Source organism: Panthera pardus, unplaced genomic scaffold, assembly GCF_024362965.1.
Source record: "Panthera pardus isolate Hobbes unplaced genomic scaffold, ASM2436296v1 HiC_scaffold_1, whole genome shotgun sequence".
NCBI classification, from domain to species: domain Eukaryota; kingdom Metazoa; phylum Chordata; class Mammalia; order Carnivora; family Felidae; genus Panthera; species Panthera pardus.
In genome coordinates, this window is record NW_026526654.1 from 90,489,797 (window position 1) to 90,511,894 (window position 22,098).

At 39.4% G+C, this 22,098-nt stretch overlaps 1 protein-coding gene across 6 annotated transcripts in view; it reads left to right on the plus strand.

Moving 5' to 3' along the window:
• Positions 1-22,098, plus strand: part of CENPJ (centromere protein J) — a 53,006-nt gene that overhangs the window by 16,102 nt on the left and 14,806 nt on the right. For 5 of the 6 annotated variants that reach the window (XM_019436470.2, XM_019436473.2, XM_019436477.2 and 2 more), the window contains 4 exons: positions 3,342-3,474; positions 13,189-13,354; positions 17,007-17,249; positions 21,002-21,086. In XM_019436470.2, the coding sequence (XP_019292015.2) occupies positions 3,342-3,474; positions 13,189-13,354; positions 17,007-17,249; positions 21,002-21,086 (627 nt within the window). The remainder of the gene's footprint in view (positions 1-3,341; positions 3,475-13,188; positions 13,355-17,006; positions 17,250-21,001; positions 21,087-22,098) is intronic. The other variant, XM_019436474.2, reaches the window with a different exon arrangement.

Consider the following 22,098-nt stretch of genomic DNA (forward strand, 5'->3'; position numbering starts at 1 on the left):
GACCTGGCTGAAGTCGGACGCTTAACCGACTGCGCCACCCAGGCGCCCCCAGATTTTCTAATTTAAGCCTATGTCTTATTCTCAAGGCTGTAACATTAATTGCTTCATTATGAATTGAGGTAACATAAGTTTCTTTTGTAACTAGAGTATCCATTTTGTGGTTTGTGTCACTATGAGGTGAACCTTTGTGTGTGCACTTTTTAAAATGACTATGTATTTACTTATTTTTTTATTTTTATTTTTTTTACTACTCATGCGCTAACTTGCTAGATAGGACCAAGAAGAAATACAGTAAAATTGAAGTTTCCTTTCTTCCCTATATTTGGGTTCCTATTCCTTTTCCTAGAGGAACTTACATTCCCATTTCATTTGTATATTCTAAAAAGATTCTGTGCATATGAAAGCATATGTGGGAGTGGGTATGTAATCTTCTTTCTACACAAATGAAAACACTTAAAAAATTTTTTTTAATATTTATTCAGTTTTTGAGAGAGAGAGGGTGTGAGCAGGGGAGGGACAGAGAGACTGGAGACAGAATCCAAAGCAGGCTCCAGGCTTTGAGCTGTCAGCACAGAGCCTGATGTGGGGCTGGAACCCTGGAGCTGTGAGATCATGACATGAGCCAAAGTTGGACGCTTAACTGACTGAGCAATCCACACACTTTGAAAACACGTTTTTTATAGGCCATTCTTCACCTTATAATAAATTTTGGAGATTGTTTTTTCCCGCTTACACATCTGCCACGTTCCATTTAATGGTTGTATAGTTGATGCGATGGACTTCTAAAACTTATATGGAAAACTCCTTTCCATCATATCATGTAGTAAACTGTGAATACCTACCAAAGCACAGGTGCTTTAAATTGTAGGGGTGCCTGAGTGGCTCAGTCGGTTGAGTATCCGACTTTGGCTCAGATCATGATCTCACCATCTGTGAGTTCAGGCCCCGCACTGCCTCTGTGCTGACAACTGGGAGCCTGGAGCCTGCTTCACATTCTGTGTCTCCCTCTCTCTCTGCACCTCTCCTTCTTGCACTCCGTCTTTCTATTTCTCAAAAATAAGTAAACATTGAAAAAAATGTAAATTATAACTTAAGCTATGTAAGTAGGCTTCTTGCCCAGTGTGAAGCCCAACAGAGGGCTTGAACCCATGACCCTGAGATCAAGACCCGAGCCAAGATCAAGAGTTGGATGTTTGGGGCACCCAGGTGGCTCAGTTGATTTAAGTGTTGGACTCTTGATCTCCGCTCAGGTCATGCTCTCATGGTTTGTGGAATTGAGCGCCACATTGGGCTCTGGCCTAACAGGGCAGAGCTTGCTTGGGATTTTCTGTCTCACCTTCTCTTTGCCCTTCCCCTGCCCACACGTGTGCTCTTTTTTTTTTCTCTCTCAAAATTAACAAACATGAAAAAAAAAGAGAGTTGGACACTTAACTGACTGAGCCACCCAGATGCCCCTAACTTAAACTATTTAAAAAAATACTTTGATTTTAAAAGTAGTACTTTTTGCAGAAAGTTTGAAAGCTTAAGTATAGAATGAAAAATGTTTATAACTGAACTATCCGAAGGTAGTTGTGATACCATTTTGGAATTTTTCCTTCCAGTCATTTTTCCTATGTATTTTTAATATGGTACAGACATTTGTTAAAACTTATGTTGGGGTGCCTGGGTGGCTCAGTCGGTTAAGCGTCGGACTCTTCGTTTTGGCTCCGGTCGTGATCTCGCGGTTTTGTGAGTCTGAACCTCGTGTTGGGCCCTGTGCAGGCAGCATGGGGCCTGCTTGGGATTCTCACTCTGCCTCTCATTCTGCTCCTCCCCACTCGTGCTGTCTTTGTCTCTCAAATAAATAAACTTAAAAAAATGATAAAAAACATAAACTGACTTTATCTTTTTTGGGGCAGCTGGGTAGCTCAGTCAGTTAAGCATCTGACTCTTGGTTTCAGCTCAGGTCTTTTCTCAGGATTTGTGGGATTCTCTCCCTCTCTCTCTTTCTGCCCCCGCTGCCCTGCTCTTTCTCTCAAATAAACTTAAAAAAAAAAAGTAAAAAAACTTAGCTTTTCTTTCTTGGGGTGCTTGGGTGGCACAGTCAGTTAAGCATCTGACTCTTGGTTTTGGTTCAGGTCATATCTCACAGTTTGTGAGTTTGAGCCCCACGTTGCACTTTGTGCTGACAGTGTGGAGCCTGCTTGGGATTCTCTCTCTCTCTTTCTCTGCCCCCGTGCTCCAGTCTCTTTCTCTCAAAATAAATAAACTTAAAAAAAAAAAACAAAAAACAAAAAAATTACCTTATCTTCTTTGACCAGGTGTATAATATGCACTGGCCATTTCTTTAAAACACTTTTGTGTATTTTAAAAATGGTTGCAGAACATAGGGTGCCTGGGTGGCTCAGTTGGTTAAGCATCTGACTTCAGCTCAGGTCATGATCTCATGGTTTGTGGGTTCAAGCCCTGAGTCGACTCTGTGCTCACAGCTCAAAACCTGGAGCCTGCTTCACATTCTGTGTCTCCCTCTCTCTCTGCCCCTGCTTGTGCTGTCTCTCTCTCTCAAAAATGAATAAACATTAAAAAATTGTTTAAAAAGGTTGCAGAACACTATGTGAATACAGCATCATTTTATTCAGTAATTTCCTTAATGTTGGATACTTAAATTATTTTTCACTATTAGAAATCACGTTGCAATGCATATTTTTGTGCGGAAATCAATTTTTCAAAAGGGTAGTGGAAGAACAGAAGTGTTGGCTTTTTTACTCTTTGAAATAGCAAATTGGTATGTGAAAAACATCTTAATTTGTATTTCCGTGATTAGTGGGAGTAAACTTTGATTTTGATGTTAATTATTTGCTTTAGATGTCTTGTGAATTACTTACTCCTGTTCATATATACATATTTAAATTGAAGTACAATTGATGTACAACATCAGTATTAGTTTCAGGTATACATCATAGTGATTCAGTATTTTTATACATTATGAAATGATCCCATGATATGTCTAGTTTCTATCTGTCACCATACAGTTATTACAATATTGGCTGTTATCAAAAAGACAAAAAACATATGTATTAGCTTTTTAAAAATTATTTGAATGATTTCTTTTTATATGCAATGTTAATTCATTGGTAGATTGTTACTCTTCAGTTGAATAATGTCTTTTTTAAATTTAGATTGGTTTTATCTGGAAAGTCAGGTTCATATAGTTTTGTTTTTTTTTTTTCAGAGGCATTGTTTCTTGTGCATTTTAATAGTACAGATGTTTACCATATTTTTGGCTCTTAGTATTAATAGCTAGCTGGTTTCTGCTGCTGAAGACCTTTTGTGAAGTTCAATATATATGGCCTATTTTATAGGTGACAGTGCTCGATCTCAAGTTTTGAGAGAGAAAGTAATTGAATTGGAAACAGAAATAGAAAAATTTAAAGCTGAGAACACATCTTTAGCTAAACTTCGCATTGAACGGGAAAGTGCCTTGGAAAAACTTAGGTAAGTTTGCATATATGTTGGGAAAAGATACAATGATTCACTTTTATCTTTAAGATTTTATCTAGAATATTTGAAATAAGTTTTGTCGATCCAACAATAAAAAGGAAAAGGAAGTGAAACCTTTACCGCATAAGAATTAAAAAAAAAGATTTTTTTTTTTTTTTTAACATTTGTTAATTTTGGAAAGGCAAAGAGAGACAGAGCACAAGTGGGTCAGGGGCAGAGAGAGAGGGAGACACAGAATCCAAAGCAGGCTCCAAGCTCTGAGCTGTCAGCACAGAGCCCAGTGTGGGGCTAGAACCCAAGAACTGTGAGATCATGACCTGAGCTGAAATTGGACACTTAACCGGCTGAGCCACCCAAGGCACCCCACCACATAAGAATTTTTTAATTAAAATGACCCACTGTCATCAGAAGTGTGTTAAAAGGGGAATTTTCTTAGTGATGAGTTCATAAATTGAAATTTGACAAGCATTTTGGAGCTGTGATTTCAGGTGCTACCTTGGCCAATGCATTAATTTTCTAGGGCTAATGTAATAACGTACAGTTCATCCTTGAACAATGCAGGAGTTAGAGGCTCCAAACCCCTGCACAGTCGAAAATCCACATAAAACTTTTGACTCCCTAAAAACTTAACTAGGAATAATCTACTGATGATTGATTGGAAGCCTTAACCAATAACAGTTGTTTAACACAGTTTGTTATATGTGTTATATACATATTCTCATGATTAAAGTAAGGTACAGAAAAAAAAATGTTAAAGTCATAAGGAAGAGAAAATACATTTATAGTACTGTACTATAAAAATTGTTTATGAGTGGATCTATGCAGTTCAAACCATGTTGTTTAAGGATCAACTGTACACACAAATGAGGTGGCTTAAAACAACGGGAATTTATTTTTTCATGGTTCTGGAGGCCAGAAGTCTGAAGTCAAGGCATCCAGTGGAACTATGCTTTCTTTTCTTTTTTTAAATTTATTTAATATAATTTATTGTCAAATTGGCTTACATACAACACCCAGTGCTCATCCCAAGTGCCCTCCTCAATGCCCATCACCCACTTTCCCCTCTCCCCCACCCCCATCCACCCTCAGTTTGTTCTCTGTATTTAAGAGTCTCTTATGGTTTGCCTGCTTCCCTCTCTGTAACTGTTTTTTCCCCTTCCCTTCCCCTAGGGTCTTCTGTTAAATTTCTCAAGTTCTACATGAGTGAAAACATATGGTATCTGTCTTTCTCTGACTGACGTATTTCACTTAGCATAATACCTTCCATTTCCATCCACGTTGCTGCAAATGGCCAGAGTTCATTCTTTCTCATTGCCAAGTAGTATTTCATTGTATATGTAAACCACATCTTCTTTATCCATTCGTCAGTTGATGGACATTTAGGGTCTTTTCATAATTTTGCTATTGTTGAAAGCGCTTCTATAAACATTGGGGTGCGTGTGCCCCTATGCATCAGCACTCCTGTATCCATTGGGTAGATTCCTAGCAGTGCTATTGCTGGGTCGTAGGGTAGTTCTATTTTTAATATTTGGAGGAACTTCCAAGCTGTTTTCCAGAGTGGCTGCACCAGTTTGCATTCCCACCAACAGTGCAAGAGGGTTCCTGTTTCTCCACATCCTTGCCAGAATCTATAGTCTCCTGATTTGTTCATTTTAGCCACTCTGACTGGCGTGAGGTGGTATCTCAGTGTGGCTCTGATTTGTATTTCCCTGGTGATGAGTGACCTTGAGCATCTTTTAATGTGTCTGTTGGCCATCTGGATGTCTTTGGAAAAGTATCTATTCATGTCTTCTGCCCATTTCTTCACTGGATTGTTTTTCGTGTGTGGAGTTTGGTGAGTTCTTTATAGATTTTGGATTCTAGCCCTTTGTCCGATATGTCATTTGCAAATATCTTTTCCCATTCCTTTGGTTGCCTTTTAGTTTTGTTGATTGTTTCCTTTGCGGTGCAAAAGCTCTTTATCTTGATGAGGTCCCAATAGTTCATTTTTGCTTTTAATTCCCTTGCCTTTGGAGATGTGTTGAGTAAGAAATTGCTGCGGCTGAGGCCAGACAGGTTTTTTCCTGCTTTCTCCTCTAGGGTTTTGATGGTTTCCTGTCTCATATTCAGGTCTTTCATCCATTCTGAGTTTATTTTTGTGTATGGTATAAGAAAGTGGTCTAGTTTCATTCTTCTGCATGTTGCTATCTGGTTCTCCCAGCACCATTTGCTAAAGAGATTTTCTTTTTTCCATTGGATGCTCTTTCCTGCTTTGTCAAAGATTAGTTGGCCATACATTTGTGGGTCCAATTCTGAGTTCTCTGTTCTATTCCATTGTCTATGTGTCTGTTGTGTCTTGATGATTACAGCTTTATAGAGGGAAGTCTGGGATTGTGATGTCTCCCACTTTGGTTTTCTTATTCAATATTACTTTGGCTATTTGAGGTCTTTTGTGGTTCCATACAAATTTTAGGATTGCTTATTCTAGCTTTGAGAAGAATGCCTATGCAATTTTGATTGGGATTGCATTGAATGTGTAGATTGCTTTGGGTAGTATTGACATTTTAACAATATTCTGAGCATGGAATGTTTTTCCATTTTTTTGTGTCTTCTTCAATTTCTTTCATAAAGTTTCTATAGTTTTTAGTATACAGATCTTTTACATCTTTGGTTAGGTTTATTGCTAGGTATTTTATGGTTCTTGGTGTAGTTGTAAATGGGACCAGTTTCTTTATTTGTCTTTCTGTTGCTTCATTATTGGTGTATAAAAATGCAACCAATTTCTGTACATTGATTTTGTACCCTGTGACTTTGTTGAATTCATGTATCAGTTCTAGCAGACTTTTGGTGCAGTCTGTTGGGTTTTCCATGTAGAGTATCATGTTGTCTGTGAAAAGTGAAAGTTTGACTTCTTTGCCAATTTGGATGCCTTTTATTTCATTTTGTTGTCTGATTGCTGATGCTAGTACTTCTAACACTATGTTAAACAACAGTGGTGAGAGTGGATATCCATGTTGTGTTCCTGATCTCAGGGGGAAATCTCTCAGTTTTTCCCCATTGAGGATGATATCAGCTGTGGGCTTTTCATAAATGGCTTTTATGATGTTGAGGTATGTTCCTTCTATCCCGACTTTTGAGGGTTTTTATTAAGAAAGGATGCTGTATTTTGTCTAATGCATTTTCTGTATCTATTGACAGGATCATATGGTTGTTATCTTTTCTTTTATTACTGTGATGTATCACATTGATTGATTTGTGAATATTGAACCAGCCTTGCAGCCCAGGAATGAATCCCACTTGATCATGGTGAATAATTCTTTTTATATGCTGTTGAATTCGATTTGCTAGTATCTTGTTGAGAATTTTTGCATCCATGTTCATCAGGGATATTTGACTGTAGTTCTCCTATTTTGTTGGGTCTCTGTGTGGTTTGGGAATCAAAGTAATGCTGGCTTCGTAGCATGAGTCCGGAAGTTTTCCTTCCATTTCTGTTTTTTGGAACAGCTTGAGAAGGATAGGTATTAACTCTGCTTTAAATGTCTAGTGGAATTTTGCAGGGAAGCCATCTGGTCCAGGACTCTTATTTATTGGGAGATTTTTTGATAACTGATTTAATCCTTCACTAGTAATGGGTCTGTTCAAGTTTTCTATTTCTTCCCATTTGAGTTTTGGTAGTGTGTGGGTGTTTAGGAATTTGTCCATTTCTTCCAGGTTGTCCAGTTTGTTGGCATATGATTTTTCATAGTATTTCATGGTAATTACTTGTATTTCTGAGGGATTGGTTGTCATAAATCCATTTTCATTCATGATTTTATCTATTTGGGTCCTCTCTCTTTTCTTTTTGAGAAGCCTAGCTAGAGGTTTATCAATTTTGTTTATTTTTTCAATAAACCAATTCTTGGTTTCATTGATCAGTTCTACTGGTTTCTTAGATTCTATATTGTTTATTTCTGCTCTGATCTTTATTATTTCTCTTCTTCTGCTGGCTTTGGAGTTTCTTTGCTGCTCTGCTTCTAGTTCCTTTAGGTGTGCTATTAGATTTTGTATTTGGGATTTTTTTTTTTTTCTTGAGATAGGCCTGGATTGCAATGTATTTTCCTCTTAGGAGTTCCTTTGCTGCATACCAAAGCGTTTGGATTGTTGTATTTTCATTTTCATTTATTTCCATATATTTTTTAATTTCTTCTTTAATTGCCTAGTTGACCCATTCGTTCTTTAGTTGGATGTTCTTTAACCTCCATGCATTTGAGGTTTTCCAAACTTTTTCCTGTAGTTGATTTCAAGTTTCATAACATTGTGATCTGAAAGTGTGCATGGTATGATCTCAATTCTTTTATATTTATTGAGGGTTGTTTTGTGACCCAGTATGTGATCTATGTTGGAGAATGTTCCATGTGCACTCGAGAAGAAAGTATATTCTGCTGCTGCAGGATGAAAAGTTCTAAATGTATCTGTCAAGTCCATCCGGTCCAGTGTATCATTCAGGGCCCTTGTTTCTTTACTGATTCTCTGTCTAGATGATCTATCCATTTCTGTAAGTGGAGTATTAAAGTCCCCTGCAATTACCACATTCCTACCAATAAGATTGCTTATGTTTGTGATTAGTTCTTTTATATATTTGGGTGCCTGCGAATTCGGTGCATAGACATTTATAATTGTTAGCTCTTGATGGATCGACCCTGTAATTACTATATAATGCCTTCTTCATCTCTTGTTAACTGCCTTTAATTTAACGTCTAGTTTGTCTGATACAAGTATGGCTACTCCAGCTTTCTTTTACTTCCAATAGTATGATAGATAGTTTTCCATCCCTTCATTTTCAATCTGAAGGTGTTGTCATGTCTAAAATGAGTCTTTTGTAGACAGCAAATAGATGGGTCTTGTTTTTTTTTATCCATTCTGATATTCTGTGTCTTTTGATTGGATCATTTAGTCCATTTACATTCAGTGTTATTATTGAAAGATACGGTTTTAGAGTCATTGTGTTAACTGTAGGTTTTATGCTTGTAGTGATGTCTCTGGTACTTTGTGGTCCTTGCAACGTTTACAACGTTTACAAGCATCATAACTTAAATGGGTGCTAAGACTCAAATAAGAAAAAATAAAGAAAAGAAAAAAACCAAAAAAAGGAAAACCTCTAGGAATAACCAAGGCCTTTAAAGAAACTGTAAGAATGCCCACAATATTGAAACCCTCCTTTTTTTTTAAAATGGGATTTTTTTTTTTGGCTTAAAATATTTCACTTGAAATGAATTTATGTCAGCTGTCAATGAAAGAATGTCACTAATACACTGTGGACACCTTTGGTTTGCAATGCAAATCCGTGCCCTTTTTTTTTTTTTACATGGTGAACTTCAACCTAGCAGTTATTACAACAAATGTGATAGTCTAAAGCTCAAACACATTTTAGCAATTTTGAAATTGAATTGTGTACAGACCAAATAAAATGTACATCATAACACACATTCCCACCTAAGACTGTGGGGACCCTTGAGCCTTCCACATCGACCTCAGTGCCTTTTCACTCAAGTGCTTTTCTCAGTCGTCGAGATTGTCTTCAGGCTTGCTTTTGGTCTCCTTCTTAGGCTCAGGCTCTGCCTCTGGTTCTGGCTGTGCTGATGTGGTTGTGGGAGCAGCAATGGCTGCAGGGGTACAGCAGCCACAGCAGGTGCATCCACGGCCTTTTCCTTCTTGTGTTTTTTGTTCTTCTTGTGCTTCTTATCCTCCTTGTGTTTCTTGTCCTTCTTTTTCTTTTTCTTCCCACCTCTTTCTCGGTCTGAGTTCCTTGCCAGAGATGGGCTTGGTGTTGGGCTTTTAGCCTTTTTGACTGGTACCACTGGTGACCAGTTGGTAAAGTGACTGAGACTGGACAGGAGACTGAGTTGGTGGAGGCTTTTTAATTGTTGGCTCAGGAGATCCTGAGACAGATTGGGAGGATGAAACCCTCCTTACAGACTGAGGGCTTGGTGAGGCAGCCTGTTTTGTCTTTTTGGGTTTCAGAGTCCTGGAGACTCTCCTGATGGGCCTAGTACTTGGACATCGGGACTGCCTTCTTTGGGGTGATTGATGATGCTCCTCTTCGAACAGGTGGAGGACTTGAGGTCTGAGGACCTCGAGGCCATCGTGAGGGTGAATGCTGTTTGGTTGTGGTAACTGGGGCTCCTGGGTAGATCGGCTTGGGAAAGACCCTTTCCTATGCTTTGATATTAATGAATGTGAATGTCTCTTGGTGACTGGGGAGGTTCTTTGTTTGGTAAGTGGAGAATGGGAGAACCCACACTTTGGTGGTGGAGATGGCAATGCCCTTTGTTTAGGAGGGGGAGGGGGAGAAGCCGTTCTTCTTTTTGGAGGTGGAGGAGAGTATCTCCTTTGTATTGGAGGAGAGTATCTTCTTGGGGAAGGTGAGGGCCAGCAGAGGGGTGGGGAAGGAGAAGTGTGTTGCTGGCAATCCTTGGCATTTCTTGGCTCACAGCTAAACATTTGGGTTGTTTCTACCTTTTGATTATTGTGAATAATGCTACTAACATTGGTGTACAAATATCTGTTCAGGTCTCTGTTTTTAGTTCTTTGGGGTATATACCCAGGGTTGGAATTGCTAGATCATATGGTAATTCTATACTTAATTTTTTGAAGAACTTCCAAACTTTTACACAGTGGCTGCATCAGTTTGCATCACATTAATTGATTTGATATGTTGAGCCAGCCTTATGTTCCAGGGATGAATCCCACTAAATCATGGTGTAAATCCTTTTAATGTGCTGTTGGATTTGGTTTGCTAGTGTTTATTGAGGATTTTTACATCTTGTATTCATCAGGGATATTGGCCTGTAGTTTTCTTGTGGTGTCACTGTCTGACTTTGGCGTCCAAGTGATACTACCCTCATAATAAAATGAGTTTGGAAGTGTTTCTTCTCTTTTTTTGGAAGAAGTTCAGGAAGGATTGGTATTAATTATTTTTTGAATGTGTACTGGAATTTACCTGGGAAGCCATCTGGTCCTGAACTTTTCTTTCTTGGGAGGTTTTTGATTTCTGATTCAATCTCCTTATTATGGGTCTCTTCAGCCTTTCTGTTCTTCTAGGTTCAGTTTTGTAGGTTGTATGTTTCTAGGAATTTGTCTGTTTCTTCTAGATTATCCAGATTTGGGGATATAATTGTTCATAATATGATCCTTTTTATTTCTGGGGCATCTATTGCAACATGTCCTCTTTCATTTATGATTTTATTCGAGTCTTCTGTCTTTCTTAGTCTTCTAAGGGGGTTGTTGATTTTGCTTGTTTTTTCTTTGTGAGACTTCCATAATGAGTGTATTGGTTCTTTTGTAGTGCTCCATAGACCCCATGGGCTTTCTTCACTCTTTGTCATTCTTTTTCTTTTTTCTCCTCTGACTGGCTAACCTCAAATTATCTGTTTTTGAGTTCACAGATTCTTTCTTCTGCTTAAGTCTGCTGTTGAAGTTCTCTATTGTATTTTACACTTTATTCATGTATTCTTTAGCTCCAGAATTTCTGTTTTTGTATTATTTATTTTATTTATTTTTAAGTAATCTCTACATCCCCTGTGGGGCTTGAACTCGTGACCCTGCGATCAAGAGTTACATGGTCTTCTGACTGAGCCAACCAGGCACCCCTTAAGTTTTATTTATTTATTTAGTTTTAAGTAATTATAGTTTTGGTTTTTTTTTTTAATGATTTCTGTTCTTTGTTGAACTTGTTGTTTGCTTTTTTTTCCCCAGATATTATTTTCCTGATTTTGTGGAGTTGTTTATCTGTGTCCTCTTTTTTTTTTGTTAAAAAAAATTTTTTTTAATGTTTATTTTTGAGAGACAGACATGGCACGAGTGGGGGAGGGGCAGAGAGAGAGGGAGACACAGAATCCAAAGCAAGCTCCAGGTTCTGAGCTGTCAGCACAGAGCCCGACTTGGGGCTTGAACTCACGAACCATGAGATCCTGACCCGAGCCCGAAGTCAGACGCTCAACTGACTGAGCCACCCAGGCGCCCCTATCTGTGTTCTCTTGTAGTTTACTCTTTAAAACAATTATTTTGAATTCTTTGTCAGTTTTTAGATCTGCATTTCTTTGGGATTGGTTACTGGAGCCTTATTAATTTACTAGTTTCCTTTGGTGGTGTCACATTTGCCTAATTCTTGTGTTGACATTTTTGCATTTGAAAGGCCAAAAAGCTCTTTTTGTCTTAACAGACCAGTTTTGGCAGGTAAAGACCTTCTCTTGCTGGATGCCTGGACTGATGGTCTGCCTCCAGGATCATAATTGAGTGGGGTTGTAGTGTGCCTACTGCTGAGTGCACAGTGTCCTTAATTGGCAGGTCTGTGAACAGGGACATGATGGATGTGGTTCCTACCAGATCCTCAGTTGCACAGGACTGCTCTAGGACCAGAGTCCAGCAGGGCTGAAGCTACATCATGGGGCTGCTTTCAGGTCCACTGTTGAGTGTGCAGACAGTGGGTCTGTTACCAGGAGTGAGAATGGGTGTGGCTCCTACAGGTTTTGAGCAGCTTCCTGCTAGGCTCCTCAGTCCTCCTGCTGGGTCCCTGGGTGAGCAGGACTGACTCCAGTACCACAATAGAGCAGGGCTGGAGCCAGGTTACAGAGCTGTTTCCGATGTTATAGTCATGACTGAGGTCTGTGGGCCTGTTACCAGGGACACAGTTGGGTGTGGCTCCTCCTGGGTCCTTTGGCAGATGGGGCTGGAGCCAAGCCTCCAGACAGACTGGGCTGTTTTAGGCCTGTAGCTAGGACCACGTTTGGTCAGCCTGCCACTGGGCCATGGGACTGTCTTCTCAAAGTGGCTGTCCTCAGCCTTAGGCTTCACTGGGGTTTCTCAACCTCCTACCTGGATCCTAGAGCTCTCACAAAAGCAGTTTTATCTGTGGTTGGCTGTCAGATTGTTGTTTGTGTAGGGAGATGTGAGCTGGGGACGTCCTATTCCACTATCTGGCCGGCGTCACTCTCCATATGTTCTTAACAGAGCCTCAGAATGAACCTGGGTTATGACAGTTTCTCTGATCAGCATTCTCCTAAGCTAAACACCAAAGTCCCCACACTGGCCTATAAGACCTGAATTCATCTGGGCCCTCTGTTTTGTTTGTTTTTTGACACTTTTTCCTGCTGTTCTGTCTCTTGTTCGCTCTGTTTTAGCTACCCTGGCCTCCTAGCTGATCTTTGAACACATCAGGCATATTCCTACCTCTGGGCTTTTTGCCTGTGGTGTTCCCTCTTCCCGAGCTGTTTTGTCCATATACCATCGTGGCTGTTCTCTCAGTCCCTTCAGATTTTACTTCAAATATTATCTCAGCAAGATGACCCCATCCATAATTTCAGTCTCCTTGCTATTTCCTACACTCTTTACTTACATTATTTTTCTCCTTAACACTTTTCTAATGTGCCATATATTTTATCTTGTTTATTATGTCTCTCCCATTAGAATGAGAGGCTTCATGGGAATAAGGATGTTTGTTTTTTTCCACTGTGGTTTCTCCAGTACCTAGGGTAGTGCTTGATTCATAGCAAATGCTCAATGAATATTTATTGGGGGAATGCTTCATGGAATTAATTGACAGCTGTCTCAGTACGATGGATGGAAGATGGATTCACTAAGACCAGCAGTTCCTACATTCCTAGGCTGTCCCTGGTGTTCTGTTTTGTACCACATGTGGATTACTCCATTAAGATGGTCCCTTTAGATGATAACATGGTTTGGTCATTTTAGGAGAGAAATTACAGACTTTGAACAACAGAAAGCAAAAGAATTGACTCGGATAGAAGAGTTTAAAAAGGAGGAAATGAGGAAGCTACAAAAGGAACGGAAAGTTTTTGAAAAGTATACTACAGTTGCAAGAACTTTTCCAGATAAAAAAGAACGTGAAGAAATACAGGTATGCCAGTTCTTTTTGTTATACTTATATAAGTTAGTAAGGATGACAGTCTGGTAAGGATCTCAGAGTTATATGATGTGTCAAAGAGAAATTGGGTATCAATTTATTAATCATTCATTGACTCAACAAATAATCTGAGATACTACGTGAAGAACATTTTTTGTAGTTCTGGCTTTTAGAGTGAAATATATCAGTTGTTTACTTACCAAAGTCTTCCAAAAAAAAAAAAAAAAAAGACTACAATAACGGCATCGGTGAATTAATAAGCCAAGAGTTGGAAATTCACCAGTGTCATGTTGCATTGACCTGTTTAATGTCCCACATACCAAATGCTGTTAATTCTGTTCATTTATATGAATTGAAGCCCTCTGTACTAACTGTAAATCTTGCACTCTTCCTTTGGGTAGAGCACTTGCTCACCAATCTTTCCCAGCACTACATTTGTGTGTTTTTCTCTAATAGTTACCTTTCTCTTTCACTTATTGGTTTGACTTTCTGGTCTTGTAGTAAAAATCTGTTTTAGTTAGCTTGTCTTTGATGTTTCTCATAGCTTTCGGGCCTCTTTTCCCCCAGTTATTAATACTTGCAAGCTCTTAACTATTTATTTATTTATGAAAAGCCAAAAAGTTTTCTTCTGTACATTACTGTCCAATTTTCCCAGCACTGTTTGTTGTTTTTTTCCATTGGATATTCTGTCCTGCTTTGTCAAAGATTAGTTGGCCATACGTTTGTGGGTCCATTTCTGGGTTCTCTATTCTGTTCCATTGATCTATGTGTCTGTTCTTGTGCCAGTACCATACTGTCTTGATGACTACAGCTTTGTAATACAGCTTGAAGTCCAGAATTGTGATGCCTCCCACTTTGCTTTTCTTTTTCAGGATTGCTTTGGCTATTTGGGGTCTTTTGTGGCTCCATACAAATTTTAGGATTATTTGTTCTAGTTCTGTGAAAAATTCTGGTAGTATTCTGATAGGGGTTGCATTGAATGGGTAGGTTGCTTTGGGTAGTATAGACATTTTAACAATGTTTGTTATTCCAATCCATGAGCATGGAATGTTCTTCCACTTCTTTGTGTTGTCTTTAACTTCTTTCATAAGTGTTCTGTAGGTTTCAAATCTTTGATTAGGTTTATTCTTAGGTATCTTACAGTTTTTGGTGCTAAAGTTCTTAGGTATCTTAAAGTTTTTGGTGCTAGTTTTTGGGATCGCTTCCTTGATTTCTTTTTCTTCTCCTTCATTATTGGTGTATAAAAAGGCAGCAGATTTCTGTATGTTGATTTTTATATCCTGTTACTTTGCAGAATTCATGTATTAGTTCTGGCAATTTTTTGGTGGAGTATTTTGGGTTTTCTACATAGAGTAACATGTTGTCTGCGAATAATGATTGTTTGACTTCTTCCTTGTTGATTTGGATGCCTTTTGTTTCTTTTCATTGTTTGATTGCTGAGACTAAGACTTCCAGTACTGTGTTTAAATAGAAATGGTGAGTGGACATCCCCGTCTTGTTCCTGACTGTAGAGGCAAAGCTCTCAGTTTTTCCCCATTGAGGAGGATATTAGCTGTGGGTCTTTCATATATGGCCTTTATGATTTTGAGGTATGTTCCCTCTATTCCTACTTTTTTGAGTGTTTTTGTTAAGAATGGGTCCTTTATTCTGTCAAATGTTTTTTGTGCATCAATTGAGGGGATCATATGGCTCTTGTACTTTTCTTTTATTAATGTGGTGTATCATGGTGATGGATTTGTGAATATTGAACCACCCCTACAGCCCAGGAATAAATCCCACTTGATCGTGGTGAATAATTCTTTTAATGTACTGTTGGATTAGATTTGCTAATATCTAGTTGAGAATTTTTACATCCAGATTCATCAGGGATGTTGGCCTGTAATTCTCCTTTTTAGTGCGGTCTTGGTCTGATTTTGGAATCAGGTAATGCTGCCCTCATAGATTGAGTTTAGAAGTTTTCCTTCCATTTCTGTTTTGTGGAACAGTTTGACGAGAATATATATTAACTTTTCTTTAAATGTCTGGTAGAATTCCCTTGGGAAGCCATTTGGCCCAGGACTACTCTTGTTTGTTCGGAGATTTTTGATTACTGTTTCAATTTCTTTGTTGGTTATAGGTCTGCTCACATTTTCTATTTCTTCCTGTTTCAGTTTTGGTAGTCTGTATGTTTCTAGGAATTTGTCCATTTCTTCTAGATTGCCCAGTTTTTGGCATATAATTTTTCATAATATTCTCTTACAGTTGTCTGTATTTCTGTGGTGGTGTTTGTGATCTGTTTCATTCATGATTTTATTTGTTTTGGTCCTTTCTCTTTAACTTTTGATAAGTCTGCCTAGGGGTTTATCAATTTTATTAATTCTTTCAAAGAACCAGCTCTTAGTTTCATTGATCTGTTCTGCTGGGTTTTGGTGTTTTAATATCATTTATTTCTGCTCTATTCTTTATTATTTCCCATCTTCTGCTGGCTTTAGACTTTATTTGCTGCTCCTTTTCTAGATCCTTTAGGTGTAGGGTTAGGTCGTGTATTTGAGACTTTTCTTGCTTCTTGAGGTAGGCCTGGATTGCAATATACTTTTCTCTTAGGACTGCCATTGCTGCATCCCAAAGGTTTTGGACTGTCATGTTTTCATTTTCATTTGCTGCCATGTACTTTTTTATTTCATCTTTTTATATCAAGTTTTGCATGCGTATTAATGAGCTCCTTAAGGCTCCTCACTGCCTTCAGGTGAGTTCTCAGGTGGTGGGCAAGGAGATCTTGCTTCTGCTCATGCTCCTTGCCTCAGCTTTCAGGCACTCCCCATATCATGCACCCACATAAGCCATGTAGGTGATGAATTTTTCCTTAGTTTTGACATTGGTCTTGATTTTTATTTGTACAGTTGCAAATTGCTTCTAGACATTTCTAGGAGTTTCTTCACAAATGTCATTTAGTCCATCTGAAACAGATCCGTTTCTTAAAACCCATTTCTTCTAATGAATCTGGAACAGAATCTGCTTTCAGGGCTGGTGGTTTTGACTTTGAATGTTTTTTTTTTTGTTTTTTTTTTTTATTTTATTTTTGGGACAGAGAGAGACAGAGCATGAACGGGGGAGGGGCAGAGAGAGAGGGAGACACAGAATCGGAAACAGGCTCCAGGCTCCGAGCCATCAGCCCAGAGACTGACGCGGGGCTCGAACTCACGGACCGCGAGATCGTGACCTGGCTGAAGTCGGACGCTTAACCGACTGCGCCACCCAGGCGCCCCTGACTTTGAATGTTTTATTCATCCCTTTACCTCAGCTCTTCATTCAATTAGTCATGATTCCTGTTAATTTTTTCTTTACCAGATAATCTCCCATTTGTCTTTCTTTCTATTTCAATTAATAGCTTAGTGTAGACCTTTATTGCCTCATGGCAGTGTTATTGCAGTGAACTCCTTAGTAGTGCCTTCCTTCTTCTGGAATCAGTTTTGTTGATGGTATGAGGTGAGTCTTTACCCTGAACTCCATTCCCTTTTCATGAAAAACTTGATGTTTTTGAAATGTGATTGACCAAGCCTTCCCTTTCTGCTGCCTGTGCTATGGCAGCACTTATGTTTTGATGATGTATCTCTTTTCTTCTATTGCGTTATTCTAGTAATTTTTTGTTGTTGTTTTGTTTTGAGAGGCTTTGAAACAGCAGATAGCAGATTTACAGGAAGATTTGAAAAGAAAGGAAGCAAAATGGTCAAGCACACATGGCCGTCTTAGAAGCCAAATAGAAATGTTGGTCAGAGAGAACACAGACCTCAGGGAAGAAATAAAAGTGATGGAAAGATTCCGATTAGACGCCTGGAAGAAAGCAGAAGCTACAGAGAGCAACATAAGGATGGGTCCGTGTGTGACTGCCACAAAAAAAGATGGATCCATGGTAGGTTTGGAGCCAGTTTCGTCAAGTCAGGGAGATATTAAATATTTGAGCCCTCAAATTTATAGAGCTGGAGCAGAGCAAGTGGGGAGAATGGTAGGGGATGTGATCAGAGATGTGATAGAGGGAGGTGGGACAGAGTTCATTAGGCCTTAGTTGATTCCTGTAAGCACTTGGGTGTTTCCTCTGAGTGAGAAGTGGAGCTATGGAGGGCTATGGTTGAAGAGGGGGCCTGATCCTTTATTTTAGTAAGGTCACTCTGTCTGCTGCTGACTGTAGACTGAACGGGGAGGAGAAGGTTATAGGCATGATTGGGAATGCCAGTTAGGAGATTGTTACTGTTATTCACACCACAGATGAGAGGGGCTTTAGACTGGAAGAGCAGCAGTGGAGGGCTGAGAAGTGTATAGGATTTGTTGATAAGCTGGATATTGGGTGTGACAGCAAGGAAGGAGTCAAGAATGGCTTCCAGTAGGGTTCCTGGGTGGCTCAGTTCGTGCAGCATCCGACTTTTGGTTTTGGCTCAGGTCATGATCTCACAGTTTCGTGAGTTCTAGCCCTGCATCAGGCTCTCTGCTGACAGTGCAAAGCCTGCTTAGGATTCTCTTTCTCTCTCTCTGCCCCTCACCCGCTCATGCGGTCTCTTTCTCTCTCAAAAATAAATAAACTTAAAAAAAAAATGGCTTCCAAGTGTAGTGTAGTGATTTGGCATATAGAGTTTCCATTTATTGTAAGAGACCACAAGAAAAGAGCAATGTATTTCTTGGGAGCGTGGATATTAGGATCTCAGGTTTAGATGGGTAAATTTGAAATGCCTGTTAGCCCTCAGGTTGAGATGTTGTCTGGGAAGTTATGTACATAGCAGGAGAAGGTCAGATTGGAGCTAAAAGTTTAGGGGTCATCAGGATGTGTGGTAAAGCTTTGGGCTGGCGGAGTTCACCAAAGCTGAAAGTGTGGGTAGTAAAGAGATCCACGTACTGAGCCAGAGTGTGAGAAGACGGGGGGAGGAAAATTGACAACCAGAGGATGGAGTTAAGGAAGCCAGTGTGGTGTCCTGAGAGCCAAGTAAAGAAAGTACTTCCCAGAGGAGAGAGTGGCCAGCGATGTCAAAGGTTGCTGCTAAGTTAGATGAGGGCTGAAAATTGGTCATTGGATTTACCACGTAGGAATGTGTTGAAAGTAAAAGCCTGACTAGATAAGAGAGAATGAGAAGTTTCAGACAGAGAATAAGAACTTTCTGGAGAGATTTTGCAGTGAATGGAAAGAGAAGGGGTAGTGGCTGTAGGAAAGGTTTTTTTGTTTTTGTTTTGTTTGTTTTAATGGGAAAATTAACAAGTGTTTCTGTATTGACAGAATTGATTCAGTAAAGAGGAAAATGCCGATGCAGGAGAAGGTGGGAAGAAATTGTTGGAGCAATGTTCATAAATGAGAGAAGGGGGGATTTAGGGAATGAAGGGAGGGTCTGGCCTTGGCCAGGAGCATGGACAGCATGTGCCTGGTAGCAGAAGGTTGAAGGTGTGGAACCCGGGCTCAACGTGTGGTACCTGTTGGTAGGAAGCTCCCTCCTAATGTTAGTATTGTCAGTGAAGTGAAAGCTTGGTCGTCAGCTGAGAGTGAAGATGTAGGAGGTTTGGGGAGATGAGAGAAGGAGAGTGAAAGGCAAAGGAACTAGGGAAGTGTAGTCTGGTTCCTGGACTGCTTTGGGAGCCTATGTAGGTTAGAGATCATATATTTCAGGTGAGAGTTGTTTGCATTATTTTCTTGTTCAGCATTTTGGTTGTAAGGTGGTGGAGAGTTATATTTTAGAAGAGGTGTGGTCATCCAGGTGAATACCACAAAGTGAGTTGAGGGCATGGAGGCAACAGTATATGCAACCAGAGTCACTGTGGTGAAACTTGGTTTAAGCTGCATAAGACCATAAGGTTTTGAGGGACATAGAAAATCTACATGGATATGGATTAATGAATTGTAGGACCCTGTACAGTTGGTGGAGTTAGGGTGTTAGAGGAATGAGCTAGATATAGCAGTCAGAAGAAAGTGGGGTTCTCCCCACCTCCCCAAACCTTTTATTATAACAGCTTCCCCAAATAGAGACATTTGAAAGAATAATAGGATGACCACCTGAAGAGTCACCTAGATTCAATCACTGTTAATATTTAACCACTTGTGTGTATGTGTTTTGCTGTACCATGTGAAGCTAATTGCAGAAATCATGGCATCTTACCCCTGGATACTATAGCATTTTATTAAATGGCATTGGCTTTTTCAGTAGACCAGGCTAATGATTTTGTAGAATTCCCCACATTCTGGATTCAAAGGCTTTGAAAATGAGATGTTTGCAGTTATTGGTAATTGCACATATTGATAATGACCAGTTGTAGAGTTTGCCATTGGTGTCCATGGCTGAGGGAGGATAGAGTAGGTTGGGAAACTGAAGCTAAGGCAGTGGAGTTATCTCCTGGCAAGGTGAGTACGTGTTGGGTGAGTTGTGGACATGAGACACAGAACTAGGACAGGGGTGGTTAGGCAGGAGAGAGATTTGGTTGGAATCAGTGATGGGGAGCAAGGAAGACCTACCTGTACCCTGCCTCTAAACCTAGGGGTGTAAATTCTGAGGGTGAGAAATTTCCATCCCTAGAAGGAGGCAGTGGTGAGCCATCTTAGTAAGGAGCTAGGGCTCAAAGTGGAGCAAGATGGTTGGGAAGTGTTCACAGGAGAGGTAGAGATAAGGGGGTTTTGCTGATGTTGAGGAGTAACTAACTGCCCTCTTCTCTGGCTAATCTGGCAACAGTTACAGAAGACTTTCATTTTATGTTGTCTGTTATGCCCTCACTTGAAGAATGAATATACAGTTGACCCTTGAGCAACATGGGTTTGAGCTGTGTGGGTCCACTTGCACACAATTTTTCAATAAATACGGTACAGCACTGTAAATATATTTTCTCTTCCGTACAATTTTTTTTCATTTTTTCAACTTAAAAAAAGTTTTATTTATTTTAAACATTTTATGTATTTTTGAGAGAGTGCAAGCAGGGGTGGGACAGAGAGAGAGGGGGACAACTGCGTTGACACCTGCGAGCCTGACGTGGGGCTTCAACTCATGAACCAGGAGATCAGTACCTGAGCCGAAGTCGAAGGCTCAGCCGACTGAGCCACTCAGGTGCCCCTGAGTGTATGACTTTCTTAATAACATTTTCTTTTCTCTAGCTAACTTTATTGTAAGAATACAATACATAGGGCACATGGGTGGCTCACTCAGTTAAGCGTCTGACTCTTAATCTCAGGGTTGAGTTCAAGCCCTGCACTGGGCTCCACACTGGGTGTGGTGCCTACTTAAAAAAAAAAAGAATATGGTGTATAATACATATGACATAAAAATATGTGCTAATCTGTTTATATTGTTAGTAAGGCTTCTCGTCAACAGTAGGCTATTAGTAGTCAAATTTTGAGGTAGTCCAAAGTTGTACATGGATTTTCAACTTCTTCGGAGATCAGTGCCCCTAACCCCCACAGCGTTGTTCAGGGCCATCTGTTTTTCCAAAGGTGGGGTGTGTGTGTGTGTGTGTGTGTGTGTGTGTGTGTGTGTAGTACATTCATAAATAATAGCTTGTTCACTCTGACCTGTAGTGATGATAAATGAAAACAACATAAACAAACTTAAGCCATTCTCCTTGCAAGCTGAGTTTTAGTTTCATTCATTGTACTAATACGTAGACAAGTACTAATTTTATATTCAAAATTATCTCATACTATAGAATTCATCAGTTCGATTACAAAAGAGTCAGATTTCTTCAGGAACCCAGGTAGAAAAATACAAGAAAAACCATTTGCCGACACAAGGTAAGAAGTTGCATGATATTTTTACAAAATATATTAGGAATTTAAAGAATAGAGAATTTACACCTAATGTAAGAAGTAAAACATTGTAAAATATCATTGAAGCCCCTATGTATTCTCCCCAACTTCCACCCTGACAACATTCCTTTGCTTGTTTTTCATTCTTTTACCACATTATGTCCATAAATCAATATAGTATTGTTTCTATGTATCCCTCTACAATTTGCTTTTTTCTCTCAATATTTTGATGCCCACATTAATACATATAAAACTCTAGTTTGTTGATTTTAATAGCTATACAGATTCCATGTATATTTGCACAATTGAGTTTTCCTGTTGATGGACTTCATGTTTTCCCCCAGTTTGTCAATAGAATGAATAAGGCTGAAGAAAATATCTGTCATGTGAGTTTCTCCAGGATACATATCAAGAGTAGGATGCTGGGTCATACCAGGTTTGTGCTACTGGAGGAGATTTTCCCTTTGCTCTGCAAAGTGGCTTTGCCGGTTTTTTTACTGTCAGCAGAGTATGCTATTTGTGCCTATCAACCCTTGACCTGGTCGGACTTTAAGACTGTGGCCAGTCAGATGGGCATGAAATGGTGGGTTAGTGTAATTTTAATATGCATTTCTCTGATTCCTGGTAAGGTCATGTGAGCATCTTTTTGTATATTTAATGGGCATTTGGGTTTCCTCTTTTGTTTATTGCCTGTTCATTTCTTTTGCCCATTTAGAACTTTTTAGGGAGTGGCTTCTCTTTATTGAAGTTATTCTGCGTACCAATCCTTTCTCAGTTACAAACACTGCCACGATCTTTTCCCAGTCTGGGTTTAGCTTTCGGTTTGTGTTTTTTATATACATGTTTTTCCTTTTAATATGGAATTTATCCATCTTTTTTTATGACTTTAAGAAATCCTTCTCAATCCTTAGGTCACAAATATATATATTCTCTCATTAACTTTTGTTTTCACAACTAGATTTTTCATTTACCAGGAATTTTTAGAAATTATTTTCAT